Source organism: Trametes versicolor, assembly GCF_000271585.1.
Source record: "Trametes versicolor FP-101664 SS1 unplaced genomic scaffold TRAVEscaffold_1, whole genome shotgun sequence".
Taxonomy (NCBI): domain Eukaryota; kingdom Fungi; phylum Basidiomycota; class Agaricomycetes; order Polyporales; family Polyporaceae; genus Trametes; species Trametes versicolor.
Window position 1 is genome coordinate 3,248,629 of NW_007360321.1, and position 16,613 is coordinate 3,265,241.

General features: G+C 60.1%; 7 protein-coding genes across 7 annotated transcripts; 4 read left to right on the forward strand and 3 right to left on the reverse strand.

Annotated features, from left to right (window-relative positions):
* Positions 1-206: 206 nt before the first annotated feature.
* TRAVEDRAFT_62242 (uncharacterized protein) lies at positions 207-3,419 on the reverse strand (the record flags this gene model as incomplete). The annotated part of the gene is made up of 5 exons (XM_008034284.1): positions 3,170-3,419; positions 3,024-3,118; positions 2,402-2,970; positions 759-2,345; positions 207-703 (listed from the first exon to the last, which is right to left on the reverse strand). Exons 1-5 carry the CDS (start codon positions 3,227-3,229, stop codon positions 207-209), a joined length of 2,808 nt encoding a protein of 935 aa, XP_008032475.1. The 5' UTR covers positions 3,230-3,419.
* Positions 3,420-4,281: 862 nt separating this feature from the next.
* On the forward strand, positions 4,282-5,119 carry TRAVEDRAFT_159445 (phosphoribosylglycinamide formyltransferase; the record flags this gene model as incomplete). Its single annotated transcript, XM_008034918.1, has 3 exons — positions 4,282-4,342; positions 4,395-5,020; positions 5,074-5,119. 3 exons carry the CDS (start codon positions 4,282-4,284, stop codon positions 5,086-5,088), a joined length of 702 nt encoding a protein of 233 aa, XP_008033109.1. The 3' UTR covers positions 5,089-5,119.
* Positions 5,120-5,553: 434 nt separating this feature from the next.
* TRAVEDRAFT_110120 (HET-domain-containing protein) lies at positions 5,554-6,309 on the forward strand (the record flags this gene model as incomplete). The annotated part of the gene is made up of 1 exon (XM_008034919.1): positions 5,554-6,309. A coding segment is annotated over one exon (756 nt), but the record flags the coding sequence as incomplete, so codon positions are not given.
* A 938-nt stretch (positions 6,310-7,247) lies between these two features.
* Positions 7,248-9,826, reverse strand: TRAVEDRAFT_55631 (cytochrome P450). The gene is made up of 11 exons (XM_008034208.1): positions 9,710-9,826; positions 9,533-9,643; positions 9,351-9,479; positions 9,129-9,291; positions 8,991-9,074; positions 8,843-8,939; positions 8,657-8,783; positions 8,488-8,601; positions 8,255-8,429; positions 7,957-8,200; positions 7,248-7,863 (listed from the first exon to the last, which is right to left on the reverse strand). Exons 1-11 carry the CDS (start codon positions 9,785-9,787, stop codon positions 7,692-7,694), a joined length of 1,494 nt encoding a protein of 497 aa, XP_008032399.1. The 5' UTR covers positions 9,788-9,826; the 3' UTR covers positions 7,248-7,691.
* Positions 9,827-10,848: 1,022 nt separating this feature from the next.
* On the forward strand, positions 10,849-11,714 carry TRAVEDRAFT_80524 (DnaJ-domain-containing protein; the record flags this gene model as incomplete). Its single annotated transcript, XM_008034920.1, has 5 exons — positions 10,849-10,943; positions 11,000-11,066; positions 11,120-11,356; positions 11,411-11,617; positions 11,676-11,714. Coding segments are annotated over 5 exons (645 nt in total), but the record flags the coding sequence as incomplete, so codon positions are not given.
* Positions 11,715-12,760: 1,046 nt separating this feature from the next.
* On the forward strand, positions 12,761-13,746 carry TRAVEDRAFT_33551 (uncharacterized protein; the record flags this gene model as incomplete). The annotated part of the gene is made up of 2 exons (XM_008033810.1): positions 12,761-13,217; positions 13,301-13,746. The coding sequence occupies 2 exons, from the start codon at positions 12,761-12,763 to the stop codon at positions 13,744-13,746; spliced, it is 903 nt and encodes a 300-aa protein (XP_008032001.1).
* Positions 13,747-14,103: 357 nt separating this feature from the next.
* Positions 14,104-15,960, reverse strand: TRAVEDRAFT_62246 (uncharacterized protein; the record flags this gene model as incomplete). Its single annotated transcript, XM_008034285.1, has 2 exons — positions 14,104-15,669; positions 15,736-15,960. 2 exons carry the CDS (start codon positions 15,958-15,960, stop codon positions 14,671-14,673), a joined length of 1,224 nt encoding a protein of 407 aa, XP_008032476.1. The 3' UTR covers positions 14,104-14,670.
* Between the last annotated feature and the right edge of the window lie 653 nt (positions 15,961-16,613).

The following is a 16,613-nucleotide window of genomic DNA, read 5'->3' on the forward strand; positions in this document are numbered from 1 at the left end:
AATTGATGTCTTTTTACACGGGGCCGGATCGCCTCCGCACGGTCCTACATACAAAAGTACATGGGTTGAACGGGTCCGCGCGGACGGTGCGTCCGCCTATGTGCGCGAGACACCAGAAAGCTTACACAGGGTAGCTCATCTGGGTTTTCGACAGCGATGACAGCAACGACGACAAAGACAGCGGCGACATCAGCGAAGGCGGGTGTTTACCACCGCCTCCCCGGAGGGGTGCCAGACCCACTCGGGGGGCTCGCAAGCGTCGCAGTGTCAGTCGGCGACGTCTTCTCCTCGACCGGGGTCAGGTTCACCACCGACAGGCGGGGGCGTGGGGGCAGGCCCACCGCGCGACGGAAGCGCGGTGCGGGGATGGGGGCGGCAGCCTGAGCGGGCTGGGTGGGTTGGGGTTGTGGCTGCGCGGGCGGAGAACGGGGCTGGGGCTGCACTGCGGGCTGGGGGACGGGAGGCAAAGCTCTGCGGCCGCCGGAAGGCGTGCGCACGGGCGACGCCGCCAAGGGCGAGGGCTGGGGAGGCGCGGCAAGGCTGGCGGGGGACGGCTCGCTTTGGCTGGGAGGTGGGATGGCGAGCGTGGGGCGGACGAACTGCGCAGTGCTCACGACTGCGTCGTCGACTGAGCCGTCGTCGGAGTAGACGGCGGAAAACGCGGAGATCGTGCTGTCCTTGTTGCTCTTGGGGACCGACAAGCCTTGGCGCACCCAGTCAGTTATGCCAGCCAATAAACTCGGGAAGAGACTACTCACTGCCAATGAACGACGTGATCTCATACTGCGTCCCCAGCGAGTCGTTCTTCCTGATCCGGCTCTCCGCAACGCTCGAATCCGCCGAGAAGCGCGAGCCCATCGCTGCGGGCATTACCGGCGGCGCGAGCGAGCTCATCGGCGACTCAGCACGCGAGAAGCCGTCATCGTCGGCCTCGCTCGGTGCCTCGACCGCAATACCCATCTGCGGGAACACGCCCGAGTCCATGCTACCGCGGTTCAGCGGCGGCACGTGCGGGAGGTTGCTGAACGAGAACTCGCTGCGTGCGGATGACTGCGGGAAGACGTTCGTGCGCGGCGTCGCGAGAGTGAAGTCCGGGCTCGGGGCGGGCAGCTCGGGGCTCTCCATACTGGGCACCGTCGAGAGGCGCTCCGCAGACACAGACGGCTGGGCAAGCTGGTTGTAGAAGGCCTCGGGCGCGACGGGCATCGCGCTGACGTCGAATGCTACAGACTTGGACGGAGAGTAGAGCCGGAGCGCAGCGATGGACGCGTCGAGCTCCGTCTGCCGCCGGAGGAGAATAGACATGTTCGAGGAGCGCGCGGAGTCGGGCTGGATGGGCGAGCCTGGTTCGAGCATCTGGGAGTAGGGGCGCGGCATGGGCGGGAGCGGACGGCTACGCGGGAGGGGGGTGACTGCTGCAGAGCCGATGGGGGACATGGGGTACGGTGAGCCCAAGTATTCGCCGTCCATGCTGCCCGGGCGCGAGTAGGACGGAGAGAGAAGATCGGAGGCTTGCAACTTCGAGGTGTCCGCGGGCTGGTAGTACTGCTGGCTGAGGGCGTTGGCGACTGTGTCCTCACCGACGCCCGAGTACCTCACGGCATTGGAATACTCCACGTCCTGCCAGTCCCTCTCAAGGACAGGCGTCGTCTCCTCCTCCTCCGACTCGGGTTCGATGATGCCAGGCGCGGGTGGGAGATCCCTCAGGCTGCTGGGAGCGGGCGAAGCAATATCGCGCTCCATGGCAGGCCACGGCGAGTATTCCGGAACGGGGGAAACGCCGCGCTGTTCGTCCTCGTCGATCATAGGCGGAGGAGGCAGGGGCGGGGATTCCATGCGCGGCTTCTCGTCAGTGTACCACGTCGGCGTCCTTCCCGTCGTCGGAGAGGGCCCGCGTTCCGCGTCAACATCCCAAGGCTGCACTTCCTGGCTTTGCTGAGGCATCGGGCGCGCAATGCCAAGCCATGTTGAGAGACGGGCGGCCATCGACTGATGCTGGCTGTTGTTCTCGATGGTGGGCGCGCGGGAGCTATCACGCATCACTGTCTGAGGCATCTCCTCCTGCTGGCGGTAGCGCTCTTCCAACACCTGCATGAAGTCGACCCTCACTGGCTCAGGCGCGGGGGGAGGGCTTGCGACGGCAGCTACCTTCTCATCGTTGTACTTCATGATAGAATTCCGCTCGAAGGTGCCCGCGCGCGAGAGTGCTTTCGGCGCGGGGCGGTAGATGGGGAAGAACGAGAGATGGCGGAGATGGTGGAACGAGACAGTGAGCATGTAGACGATCAAGATGTACAGCTCGATCGCTCGCAGGAAGCGGCCCAATGCCGTTTCAGTGAAGTCATCTGCATCGTCGCCGTCAGTTTCGGGTGAATAGACATAGCAGCCAATGTTCACGTACACAGGATGGCGTTGCCCACCGCAATCCAGAGGCTGAACAGAAGGGCAACGATCATGGGTGCGTACTGCACTAGCATGGCTCCCTTCGTCGGCATAGTGGTCCCTGAGGGAACCCGTGCCCAGGTGTTGAGGAGCAGCTTCAAGATGAACACCGCGGATACGATGATCTCCAGAGTTGCCTCGGTTTCGTAGATCGGCCCAAGCTTCGCTAGCGTAGCTACATCTCGGTAGACGAGCTGGAAGATGGTGATAAGGAGCACCAACAACAGAGTCAACCACTTCAGCATCTTGCCTAGGAGGCCCCAACGTTGCCAGCTACCGCTGTGTATCACAGTGTTCTCCGGGATGGTCTCCCCGAGAGGGATGGCAGCGACGAAACCCCAGTAAAACAGAAAGCGCAGTCCATCCGAGAAGGCAAAGAAGACTTCGCGGGCCGTGATGAGCCCAGAGACACTGGCCGTGTTGATCCCCAGATCCACCGCCTCTTTCCCTCGAATGAGTAGCTGAGAGAGGTCGAAGAGAGCGGCAAGGAAGGCCACAAGGACCGACAAGTGCAAGCAGAAGACCAATCTGGAAAAAAGCTCTAGCGCTAGCAGGCGGCGCAAAGAAGGACCTGCACTCACTTGTCGACGCGCTTCATCAGGAAGAAGAACATCAGCACCCCAAACGCCAATATGCCCACGGCGAAGAGAGGGACATCGGCAAGGATGAGTTGGATCTGAGCGGGTATTAGCGCAAGAAGACTCGCATGTGTGATCGCGAGGCTTACTGCAGTGTCGCTGCTCAGACTGGAGATCGCGACTCCAGGTTCGAATGCATCAGCACTCATAGTGTCTTTGGTGTTGCCGGTAGAGGGATGAGACCCGGGTAAGGAATGGAGTGTTCGAAGGATTGTGTCCAGAGAGAATAGAAGATAATTAAAAAGCCAGCTGGTCGGTGTACGCACGTAGCGTCAGTCCTGCTGAGAAGCGCTACGAGGACCAGAGGGTGCTGAGATACAATCTCAGCGGAAGGGTGACCCGGTCCTGTACGGAAAGCACCCGACAGAGAACGCGACGCTGCGCGGTGGTCGAGAATGAAAGAGGGCAGAAGGAGCGGGAGGGAGAGCTCGAGGGTGCGCGGCATGCGCCGCCAGGGCTTTGAGGGACTCGGGAGGACCGGGCGGGGTGGATTGCCCTTAGCGACGAGCAGATGGGGGGTTTGTCCAGCTGAGGAACGCGCCTATCTCGCTTGTGATCTCGACCAAGATTCTGACGTTTCCTGTCGTTTCCTCCGGCAACCTCGCGAGGGGAACGCGCGGGAGACGCACCTGCTCAGGGCCCCTCAGGTCCCGGCCCTCCAAGTGCGGCTGTCGGGAGCTGGCATGGCTACGAGCTCATGCATTACGGTAGACTCTTGTGGACCACGGTCGGTTCTGAGTATCATATATGTGCTGCGAATGGTCGTATGCGGCTTGGCAGACGAGTTCGTGTGTCCTTGGCACGCGGACAGTGAGGGATTTGGGCAGGTGGTCGCGGTCAAAGACGCGCACCAAGTGCCCGTTGCACTCGACGCTGCCTCGCGAGATGAGCCAATCAGCACGCTGGGTTTATGTCCTAATATGGAAATGTGGCGGGAAACATCCCGTCTCTGCTATACGGTCACTCCACCGCGGTTGATCTCAGTTGCAGACAAATGATGCATGTTTCATCTCTCAAACCTCTCACAAGCGTGTATATGTTTCGCTCTTGGCCACAGAACCAACCGAACACCGGAGAAGTTGAGAGACTCAGAGCACCAAACAGCACCTAACCTTAATCTAGAGTTCTCAAAGCAGCTCGCTAAACTTTTGCGGTGCATGCACACATCCTCCCATCCTCCCTGTGATCGCGAATCGACGTTATGTCGCACCCAACCGCGGAGCTGCGTGAGAGGCGCATAGTCGTGCTCATATCGGGTTCAGGTGAGTAGTATGCGCTGTCGTGTGAATGAGGAGACTGAGAGCATGCGCCCAGGGTCAAATCTGCAGGCTCTGATCGACGCCCAAAACACCCCCGCGCTTCCCTCCACCCGAATTTCCCTCGTCCTCTCCAACCGAAAAGCAGCGTATGGGCTCACCCGAGCTGCGCAGGCAACTCCTCCTATTCCCACCGCATACCTTGCCCTCCAGCCATACCTCAAGGCGAACCCCGGCAAGACACGAGCGGACTACGATGTCGAAGTCGCTCGCATCGTTGTGCAGGAGAACCCGGACCTCGTCGTTCTTGCCGGGTGGATGCACATCATGAGTGAGGGGTTCCTCGATGTTGTCAACGGTGATCGACCATACGATGGCGAAAAGCGGGTGGTCAAGCCCATCCCCGTAATTAACCTCCACCCTGCTCTCCCTGGCGCTTTCGACGGCGCACACGCGATCGAGCGAGCCTACGAGGCATTCCAGAAGGGGGAGATCAAGCACTCCGGGGCTATGGTTCACCGCGTGGTGAAAGAGGTCGACCGCGGAGAGCCTGTGCTGGTCCGGAATGTGGAGATCCTACCTGGGGAGCCTATAGAGGCGTTTGAAGAGAGGCTGCACAAGATCGAATGGCAGATTATAGTGGAGGGCACGGCGAAGGTACTGGAGGAAATCGCACCTGTAACAGTGAGTCCTCTACGCTATCGTTGTTCAGTTCCTGACTGTCCAGTTGTTACTAGTCTGTATCATCATAACATGTTGTATCCATATCCGCCAGAAGAGCACTTGGCCCAACCCGCACCGATTCGTCTGTCGCCTGTCTTCGCAAGACGCTATAGGGTTCATCATCCTGGTATCTGCTGACCATTTTGAAATACAGTGCATGTGAAATGTCTCGTATATCTGCGGTAAGCGGTCCTAGGAATTGACAGGGAAGTCCCTAGCTCAGCGGGGATATCTGGGTCATGCGCTGACGCAGGCGCGGTTTGACATCTCCCTTGAACCGCATCTGTTCACATAGCTCGGGATGTCGACACGCCGTCGCCTCCGCATAGCAAACCTGCTAGGGGCACTTGCTAGTATCTCAAGCAGTGCCGCCTGTTAGGGAGACTGCGCAGCTATCGTTTTACGTCCTCGTTGCCGTACCTCTAATAACCTCCTTTAGTGACTACACCTCATCTCTTATCCCCCAACCTGCACCACACAGGCCCTCCCAGCAAATGTGGCTGCTCAGTACCGATCGCGCTGAGCTCACGTACTTCAATGAACCTCCTGCCAAATATGCGATCCTTTCCCACGTCTGGGGCCAGCACGAGCAGTCCTTCCAGGACATCCAGGCACTACGCGACTTATGTTCCTTGGACGACGGTAAAACGCCGCGCTCCTGCGCGTCCGCAAAGATTCGGGCGTGTTGCATGTACGCTGAAGCGGATGGCTACGAATGGCTGTGGATCGATACTTGTTGCATCGACAAGACCAGCAGCGCCGAGCTATCCGAGGCCATCAACTCCATGTACGACTGGTATTCGCGCGCATCTGCGTGCTACGCGTATCTGGCAGACGTTCCAACGGACGAAGATCCCGCAGCGCCGGACTCGGCGTTCCGCCAGAGCATCTGGTTCCGACGCAGCTGGACCCTCCAGGAGCTCATTGCCCCGCAGGAGGTCGTCTTCCTCTCCAAGGACTGGGAGACACTCGGGAACAAGTACCTGTGGCCGGGCCTCCTGCAAGAGATCACGGGCATCGAGGCGGAGGTGCTCACCTTCCTCAAGCCGCTCTCGTCGATCCCGATCGCCCTCCGCATGCGCTGGGCGGCAGGCAGGCAAACCACACGGATCGAAGACGAGGCGTACGCGCTCATGGGCATCTTTGGCGTGAACATGCCGACCATCTACGGGGAGGGGAGGCGCGCGTTCCGGCGGCTGCAGGAGGAGATCATGAGGCAGACCCCAGACCAGACACTGTTCTTGTGGGGCAGCTCGCTGTGTCCTGGAGCTTGCTCAGACTGCATGCTTCAGACCCCGTCGCACCTTCACGACTACCAAGGACTATTGGCAGATGCCCCATCGGACTTTGCGTCGGCGTCAGACCTGGTGCCCATCCCTTACGAGCACATGAGCAGGGCGTTTTCGTCATTTGCGGTGCACCTCGGCCTACAGGCTCCTGTAAGTAGCACTCCTTATCCGGGGATGTCGGTTATACACGATCTCACGCATTACACTCCAGGAAGCCAAAGACGGGTTCGGTCAAATTTTGGCTACTACTACGCTGCCCGAGTTCACGCTCACCAGCCACGGCATCCGGGCCCGCCTACCTGTCATCGAGCCCGTCGACATCGTCACGTCCCGCTCCACTGTCCGATACGCGCTCGCGCTCCTCGCCTGCGCACGTTCACCACGGAAGCCCTGCCCATACGTCGCGCTCCTCCTACGCCCCCACCCAGGCAACGCGCCCGTCTACCACGTCGGGCTCGCAGTCCGGCACACGCACGGGCGGCCCGGCGACTCGCTCACCACAGACATCGCCCGCTACGCCGACGCCGAGTCCCTCGCGCACCGCGTCGCGCTCCAGCCCGACGCGCGCATGCGCTGGGCGGAGCTCTACATCACCTCGTGCAGCAGCGACGCGCCCTTCCTCCCCGCTCCGCGCCGCCTCTCGCACGCGCACCACACGGCCGGCAGCGCGCAGTACTACGTCGTCTTCCCCGCGTGGCTCGTCGCGCGCCTGCGCCGCGCGGGCTTCGAGACGCCCGACTGGCTCCCGAGCCGCCCGCACGAGGGCCGGCTGCTCGACCGCGCGCATGCGGTGTTCGCGTTCTCGTTCGCGCACACGCTCGCGTCCGGGGTGGAGTGCTTCCGGATCTACGTGGGCCTGTGCCCGACGAGGGCGGGGCACGGGCTGTGGGCCGCGGTGGAGATCTCGTCGCATATGGGCCGCGTGGAGGCGGACATGCATGATTGCGCGTCTGACTGCGACCGGCCGCATCTGCTGTGCGCGGGCGGTGGAGAGGCGCACAGAGGCGTTGCGGCGGGAGGTGGTGCGCGTGTCGAGATGGCGTTTGGTGACATGAAGCGGATGGTGCATCTTTCGGTGGGGAAGTCGGACAGGACGTTGGGCTCGACGAATGTGTCTGTGCTGGTCATCCATGTCGAGCTTGGCGGCTTGGTGTATGAACAACTCGAGAAGAGGATGGCTGAGATAAGAGAGTCGGAAGACTCCTTTACGATTGTTGCGTAACGTTAACGCTGGTTACTGTATATCACTTGTACTTGTCTCTTTTAACTAAGCTCACCGAGCGGAAGGGGAAGATATCAATCATTTCCATGATCACATTCGAGTTCGATGCGCTGCTGTGCACTCAAACTTGCCTCTTCCTGAATAGCACCTCCCCGGCAGGCGCAGCGAGCACGCCTTCGCCCCAGTACATATTCTCAGGGCGCTTTCCATCCCCCGGAAGCTTCACGTCGTAGTTCAGCACGATGTGCGCCAGCATTGCCTTGAGCTCGTTCGCAGCGAAGAATCGACCAGGGCTGAGCAACACGCGCCGCGTACCGCACCAGGTCATGATCGAAATCAGCCATGCACTTCCCCACACGCGCCTCTCCTGAAAGACAAAGACTCACCAAGCATGCTTTCCATGACCGAAGGAGACGTAGTCGATGGACGTGTTGACGTACTGGTGCTTCGCAGCCTCGCCCTCCTGCTCGCGCATGCGCGAGAAGCGGAACGCGTCGAATCTGGCCGCATCTTCATAGAGGGACTCGTCGTGGTGCATCGAGTAGACAGGCACTGAGAGCAGCGTGCCCTTGGGAATATACGTGCCGTCACTGAGCGTGATGTCCTTGTGCGCTACGCGCATGAGGGAGACTGCCGCCGCGTGTTAGACGTCGGGGGCCGTAGATAGTAGCCACAAGCACATACTGATGTTGACACCGTTGTGGCGTTGGGACTCGCGCAGGAAGCTGTCGAGCTTCCACATCTTGGCCATGGAGTTCTTCGTCCAACCCTCTTCATTGATCAGAGATTCGATCTCCTCGCGAAGGGGTTTCAGCAGCTCGGGACGCTCGGCCAGATGGTAGAGTGCGTGGGAGACACTCTGCAGGACGGAGTAAGAACATATCATCGAGTGTCAGTGAAAGCTGTGGACGGCGTACGTTGGACGAAGTATGTATAGCGGCGAAGTTGACGACGAGCATACGCTCGACAATGGCCTTGACCGAGGGGTCCCGGGTTGCAGCCGCCTCCATGATCCACTGAAGCATGTCATTCTACAACACTACTCGTCAGACGCGTTCAAGTTAAGTGCAACACACCATCACTTACCGGCTTTTCCGACCAGTCATCGCCGTGCTCCGCCATTAGCCGTTGACGCTCCTTGATCAGAGGAGCTAAGTACACCGCAACCTGACGTACACTCGTTGCGCTCTTGCTGACAAGACGCCCGATTATCCTGAAGGATTTATGTTAAATACGTGCGTCGTGGACGTGCTTCGCTCGTTCGTCACTCACGGCTTCAGCACCTCTGGGAAAATGTTGATCATTGCCCTGTCCTTCATGACGCTGATAGTAAAGTCGACAGCAAGGTCGAGATAGCCCTTGTTGCGGCCTGATCGGGTTTGCGTGAGGATGAGGCCTTGGAAGCTGAAGACGCACGTACATAAGGGCAGTCCAACGAAGACACGGCTGCTCGCACGAGCGACAATGTCTCGTGTCTTCTCCGAAACGTTGACGCTCAACCACGCTGCAAACAAGAAATCAATCACTCCCGTAGGTCACTCCAACTGCGAGTACTCACCGTCTCCCTCAGTAGGGATGTGCTCCCGAGTCGCCACAGTGAGCTCATCGATGACATCGGGGAGGACCGCCGGAAGACCGCGCGCGAGCTTGTCCCGGATGATGTCCGCATGGAACGGGTCGTTATGGACGTCCTCTCCGAGCGTGTACTTCGTTTGAACGAACTGTGGAAGTATCAATAAAATGAGCAATAAACACTTAGCCAGAGTCAGCCGATGCGCACCTGCCCGAGCCCGTCTATGTTGTCCAACTCTTCGTCCGGGCGCTTCCTCACTTCCTCCACGAGCTTCGGGCCACTGGCAACGACCAGCCAGCGGTCGAGCATAGCGACCTTGAACGTCGTGCCGTGATACTGAAGAGGGCCGCATGATTGTACGAATCATTTGAGAGCATTCCCGGACTCACTTTGTCGTAGCCTTCCTGTAGCATCTCCTTGCCATGATGGACCCATCTGAATGCCCCACCATACGAAAGAAGGGGTAGATCAGAGCCCCCGACGGTGGGTATAGCCCGCAGCTAGTAGATAAGCAGAGGATTATCAGCGTATAGCATCCGGCAAGACTGCATAAACACAGCACTTACCGGATCGGTGTACCACCTGACGATGAAGGCCACGGCCGCAACCGCGACGCAAGCGTAGATGATAGACGGGTCCTCCATGTCACAAACACGAGTAGGACGAGATGGCTGTGGGTGAACAGGCCGTGTGGATAGATCGCCCGCACCAGGGCGGTATATATGGGGTCGGTAGGCGCATGCCGTTACGGGATTCCGAAGTTGATGTGCGTGCTATCAGGGCGTCAGCCAGTATGAATACATGAGAAGCGAACCTGAAGGGACGTGACTCAGGGAAGTTGACATACTAGGAGGTCCTATGTGTTAAGCTCGGCGCCCGTTGTTTCTAGATCTGGGCATGGCAGTTTGATACTCTCAGCGAGTAGCTGCGTCGTCGTCCAATCGAGTGCGACGCAACTGGGAAGTCGAGGGTCCATGGTGTGCGTTGTCTAGACGGAGGGGTTTGTGAAATGAGGTTGTTCTCTACTCAGCAACGATGATGTGCGGAATACCCGCAGTGTACCCGCAGTGTAAGGCATCATGACACAAAGGTCGGGCGCGGGTGCATGCCCGCGTGAAAGAAGCTGAAGGTAGGGTTCTACAGATCACGAAGTGATATCCGTACCATGAATCCGGGGCGAAAAAGCACAGTATGTAGTGCTGCTTTACCACAATGACAGGCTCTTCCGTTACTCTGCCGCCGGTGTTTCCATAGGTTCGTTTCTCAATCCCCCGGGCCCGGGTGGTCTGTGTTGTATGGTTGCAAGAAAGCCGCATTCGCTCCCCATCGATTGTACGTGCTCGAACAAATGTTGGTATTGCCGAGATCAAGAACGGGGCCATGCCAGACTGACGCCGTAAGCTGTGTTCGCAACTCGAGTTGCTACTTCTGTGCTGCTGCACATGTGTTAGCGTACGCGCGGTCAGCGCCACAATGCACCATACGTACACCGACGCTGAGGATTATGTACCCCAGGTCTAGCAAGTCCGTGAGAGGAGCGGACTCACGATGGATGCGCCTACCAGGGACCCAAGATACACGGCGAGTTGCGATGCCACGTACACGCCCAGGTAGACGCGGTCACGTGGGGCGCGTCAGTGACGTCAGGCCCCTTGCCGGAGCTATATCATGGCTGGAGCGAGGCGGATGCGCACTGCAACCCACGATGTCTGCCTTCCCCGACTACTACAAGCTCCTCAGCGTCCCCAGGTCCGCAACGACGGAGGAGATTCGCACGGCGTACAAGAAGGAGTCTCTCAAGTGAGTGCCTGTTATGTGTCGCAGTTGGCGTGATATTCATCCCTGCAGCTACGCAGGACACATCCCGATAGACTTGTAAATGCGACCCCAGCGGAGAAGCAGGCGGCTACAGAGCGGTTCCAGGTACGTTATAATCACCTCTATGCTCTAGAGAAGTGTTATTGAATCATAAACAGGCCGTAGCGGACGCATACTACGTGCTGTCGGACGGTGCCCGACGAAAGGAGTACGACATCCTATACACTACTCGCGGTCCTTCAGAGCGTACGGAACAGCCGAACGCCTCTGCCAACTTCTTCTCCACATTCGCGAACATGTTTGGCGCAGGAGGTGCGGGTGCTCAGACCAATGCTGGGCCGACCCCAGGGGACAGGCCAGACGCAGAGCATGTGTTTGCAGACGTCTTCGAAGAGGTGGGTACACATCCTGCAGGCCGATTGTACCATATTAATATATGACGGGAACAGCTGCTTCGTCCCGAGGTCGACAGACATGTCCCATGGTGGACGTGGGTTGGTGCCATCTGCGGAGCCGGCTTGGGCTTTATCATCGCCAACATCCCCGGCCTTATGGCTGGCGCGTATGCGGGGAACCGCCTGGGTGCAATCAGGGACGCGAAGGGGAAGAGCGTCGCTGCGGTGTTCGGCCAGCTTGGAGGCAGTCAGAAAGCGGATGTACGTTGCATATCCATTTCCCCGTGCGTGCGATGACTGACAGCATCCTCCAATACAGATTCTGCGTGCGCTAGCTGCAAAGGTTCTGGGCGCAGCTGCGACCTCCTTCTGATCGTATTGTCTCATGAGACTTTTGACTGGTGCTTGTTGCTACGTGTATGTTCGTTCTGTACGCTAAGATTATGGCTGTAATACATGTATTGGATGGACCCTTGAGATATATATTAAGCGTGCGCCGGAGGTGGGGCCGGGAGGGCGGGGAAGCGTCGGGAGCTCGGCCCCGGGGCGGCCAGATCCAGGCGATCGGCGCGGCCAATTTGAAGACGGCGTCGGGACGTGCGTCCCTGGAACATCGTCTGCTCAGCCTTGGCTCAGCCCCATCGATGCAGCTCACGCCTTCTCCTCCTGTTCTCTTACGTCTGCCTCATACCTCTCCGACTGCATTCATTTAGCACACGATGGCGGACACGCGCAACTCGCGTGCGGACACGCCCCGGTCGCGTGCCCCGCAGAGGACTTCGCAAGGTACTTCTACAGGACTTCCCTACAAGCTTGTGCAGTACCCCACAGCTACTTGAGCTATGCTTACACGTTCTCGGAAACCAGCGACACGCAGGGCGAGCAGTGTTCCGGCGGTCGGGACCAAGAGACCAGAGTACATCCTCGGTACGCATCCCTGTTAGATCGACGTCTGACCAGCACTCACGCGAGCGTATGTGACGACTTCTGCAGACTGTGTCCTCATGACCCCTCGGAAACGAAGTGAGAAGAACGGCCCTCTTGCGCCAAGATGTCCCGCCGACAATGCTTAACTTCTCTTCGCAGAACGCACTACTTCGCACGAAGATCTTCCGGCCGGCCCAGCATCCCAGTCTCAGCCTCAAAGCTCGCGCCTAGGCGCGTTCGCGCAGTGCGTCCGTTGCTGTAAACTTTGTCCACTGATCGTCATCGTCTAAAGGGTGATATGGTAGCTTGCAGAAGAAACTCCCCGCCCGTACAACTCGGAGCCGGGCCCGGTCCACTGAGAAGTCGGACGCCCCCTACTACGCTCCCTCATCTTCACGCACAAGTCCAGTCCGTCGGAAGCGGGCGTCTTCGCCTAACCCTGCGGTCGAAAGGGTTACCCGGAGCAGGGCGGCATCAATGTCACGGAGTATGGGCGACCCTGTCGCGGGACCCTCGACTAGTACTGCCCCAAGACGGCGTACATCCTCGCGCGCATCAGCCAAACCGGCGCCTCCGTCCCGGGCGTCCGCTTCTTCGCGGCGGAATAAAGGGAAGGCAAGGGTCTCGCAGGTGGCGATCGACTTCGAGACGTCCTCGAATCCGGACATGGACGAAGACGAGTCGTCCGCGGGCGGCGCGCGCCGGGCGTCGAAGCGGCGCAGGGTCTCGCCGCAGCTGGCGCCCGACAGCCCAGAGTTCAGCCCGACGGGCACGGTGGTGGGCGCGGAGGCGGCGGACAACGGGGAGACGGCGGTCGAGGAGGACTTCCAGATGCTCGACATGCCGGACGATGCGTCTCTTCCATGGGTGCAAATCGATCCGCAGTCCAAGGAGTCCACGTACGTGCCCCCAGGCCTCAACGCGCTCATCGAAGGTCAGTCTCATAACTCCCCTCCTCCCTCAACATGTCGCGATTTGAATGCACCACCGAACGCTGACCACACACCACCCCGACAGACATGAAGCGCGCGCTCGTGCTGCAGATGTCCGCGCGCCAGAAAGCAGAGGCGCTGCACGCGGAGGAGCTGCAGCGGCGGCGCGAGCTCGAGTACGAGGCCGCGCGCCTCGCGGCCGCGAACCGCGCGCTCGAGGAGGAGCGCTCGGTGTGGACGGCGTCCGCGGCGGAGGCGCTCGCGTGCAACCTCGAGTCTGCGCTCGTCGCCGACATGTCGCGGCGGCGCGCACCACCGCATGCGTTTATCGGGATCGGGGAGGCGGAGGCGGAGGGGCAGAGGGACGCGGAGATGTCGGACTTGGTTGGGCGCGCCGGTCCACTGGGAGGTGGCCGCGGCGCTGTTCCGTTGACGATGGGGCCACAGTTGGAGGTGGAGGGCGTGGCGGGCACTCGGAATCGGGGTGGCCGTCCGGCCGAGCTGAGTTGGCTATCGGCGGCGCAGCCGTAGCCCTCGGCTACGCGGGAGACGGCAAGTGCTTCAGCTTCTGCGTCGAAGCCTGACGCGGTGCTGAACTGTGCTGTTCAACAGCTCCCGACAGATACCTAGGATTGTTCCGTCATCTGCCCGTCGGAGGTACCTGACAGACTGCGACACGGAAGGACGGACGCGAGCACACGAACACTGGCGGAGGGACGGATACCCCTGGCTGGAAGCTATCCAACAATGTGGGCGGGAAAGTACAGGACGGTGCGGGACATGCGAACGCGCGAGAGATGCATCAGATGTTCATTTTACATCGATATTCGACTCGTTCTAGTATTAATACAAGCGGGCTAGTGCGATGCCATTGTTTCTGGGTAGGGTGTGTTCGCGCGCGCCGGATCCGATCATAAGGCCGGCGCCGCGCTGAGAGTGTGTTCGACGTACGTACGTGGAGAATGCATGGGTGGGATACAGGTGATTAAGACGGTTTGCGTATGGAGAGTGTAAGACAAAAATAACAACCAAGAGGACCAAAACGAAAAGGACATCGGAAGCGGGGCGAAACTGGACGGAACATCGGGAGCGTTCGAGCGGGAACGGGGAATCCGCCGAGTCCGGACGGGAGGGTTGCGCGGGCACCGATGCCAATATCTGCCGGTGTACGGTTTACCAAGAGAGGCCACAAGATAGAGGATAGAGTTATGTTAGGTATACAGTGTCTGCGTGTTGTGGATATAGCACTTTTGATGATGAGAAGATGATGCGGGTCGTGATGAGTTTGCGAGGGCGGACTTGTTATGCAAGGGGAAGTCGTGAGTGCGCTCCTTCTGCGCGGATGGGGAGATGCCGGGGACGGGGGAAGATACAACGTTTGGGGGCCAGACTTGACGCAACTGCCAAGGTGTTGGTAGCGAGGTGCAGGCTCGCGCCTACGCACAATCGCCGCGCTCAGCTCCACAGCTCGCCAGCGTGCGTCTCCTCGAGGGTAGTGAGGCCCTCGCCTGCGCGCAGGGCCTCGTAGTCGCTGATGCCCACTGCGCCGTTGGCCATAGCGAGTGCCAGTGCGGCGATGGCCTTTTCGGAGCACGTGCTAGGGGGTGATCCCAGCGCGGGAGCAGTGAACTCGCTGGAGGTGATCGTGGCCGAGGTAGGCAATGCGGCTCCCATATCGGCGCTGCGCTCGCTGGTGTGCGCGAATAGCGGAAGCGAGACGAGCGAGGAGTTCGCGGACGTCGAGTACGTATGGGACAGCGCCGGAGACGAGAACGGGCCCGAGGCGGACGATGCGAGCTCCACATCCATGTCCGCGTGACCCTCGTCATCGGACGAATATGCGGAGGGGCCGGATGAGGGCGCGATGGGCGACGAGCTGCGGTCGCAGCTATCGAGGCCTGCGAACGGGGACGAGTACGCTTCTATCTCTGGAAGGTCAACGTCCATCGACAGCGACCGTTTCTTCTGCGCGCCGCTGTGCGCAGCGGGGAAGGATGACGTCTCGCCGACGACGAATATGTCGTCCTCGTCCTCCTCAGGCTGCTCGGAGACCGCCTCGGCTGCATGGGGTGTGCCATAATACGACGCGAGGCGCCGCCAGGACCGCCGTGGCTGGTGTGTGTCAGCCGCAGGACGCGCGGACCGGGACTCCCAATCGCGCATCTTGCGGACGAGGCCCTCGCCGCTTTCCACGACGCTGCGGTGGAGTTCACCGAGAGCATCTGCGCGCATGCGGCGTGCCTCGTCTGGCGATATGCGGCCGACCTCGCGGGGGGACGGCTCGCGCGAGAAGCGGCTGCGGCGGGCCTTCTTCTGCGGGAAGAACTGGAATGCAGCGGACGTGCTCGCGAGGGGCGCGGTCGAGCTCGAGGCGAACGTGAAGCTGGTGGTCGACTCGGCGGGAAAGACGGGGTCCGAGCCTATTCCGAACGGCTCATCGGACGACGCCGCCGCCTGCAGCGCACAAAATCCGATGAGTTTGCTGTGGCCAGATGAACAGGATGGTGACGCTAAACCTACGTTGGAATCTCTGCGGGCGCGCTTGCCTCTCCGCCACTGGTCTACGTCCCACTTCTCCGCGGGTTGGCCGTGCGCGAGATCCTTGTACGAAGGGCTTCGAATAGAGCTGGGGCGCGAGCGTTTGGCAGATATGCGCCACTTGACGTCGTCTGGTTGCCGGCGGGGGATGGGAGATGAAGCGGAGTGAGAGCGGCGGCGATGGGACAGTCTGTTCGGGGACTCCATTGAGTACAGCGGCGAGTAAATGCGAAAGTCGTGATCAAACGCGGACGTGGAGATGGTCGAGAAGGAAAAAGCAGAGTCGTCAGCGAATGGTGGGGGGAGGGATGAGAGCGAGCGAGCACGCCGGGAGCGATGCTCAGAGGACTGGAGTGGAGAGAACACGCTCCGCTCGCTAATATACATACAGTTTCGCCGGCAAGTGCCGGACTACCATATGCGGCTGACCACTCTGGTCTCCTTTGGGCGCCTAACTGCTCTGCGGCGACCGTCTCTCCATGTTGTCTACCGCTGCTTGTCAGCCATCGCCTCGTCTCCCGCCTGACTCTCAGCGCTCTCGTTTGCGTCAGCCCGCGCCTGGATAGAACGTGTCTCGCGCTCGAATAGCGGTCGGTCTGCGTTATCTAGACGGGGTCGCCCCCGGACGTCAGTCGCGTCTAGTGCGTCGAACCCAATACCACCACGTTTATTTCGTCGCCTCCGACGATGTCCATGTGTATCTCCGGCCACACTATCCGGAGAATGTCAGCGAGGGCCCAAGCAGACGGAGGCAGGCGCGAAGCGGGCGACCGTCTGGGGAAGAACTCCAGGACCCTCCTCGGTCCGGGGATCTTCGTCGTATTGACGTTGTGCATCTATCACGAAGGATGACATCCAAG

Bases quoted from the DNA above. Each gene is read 5' to 3' on its own strand.
- TRAVEDRAFT_55631 (XM_008034208.1), bottom strand. From the start codon at position 9,787: ATGGAGGACCCGTCTATCATCTACGCTTGCGTCGCGGTTGCGGCCGTG. The intron at 9,292-9,350 runs GTGCGCATCGGC...ATACTTCCACAG, and splicing joins ACATAGACGGGCTCGGGCAG to TTCGTTCAAACGAAGTACAC. The intron at 8,784-8,842 runs GTGAGTGACGAA...TAAATCCTTCAG, and splicing joins TTCCCAGAGGTGCTGAAGCC to GATAATCGGGCGTCTTGTCA.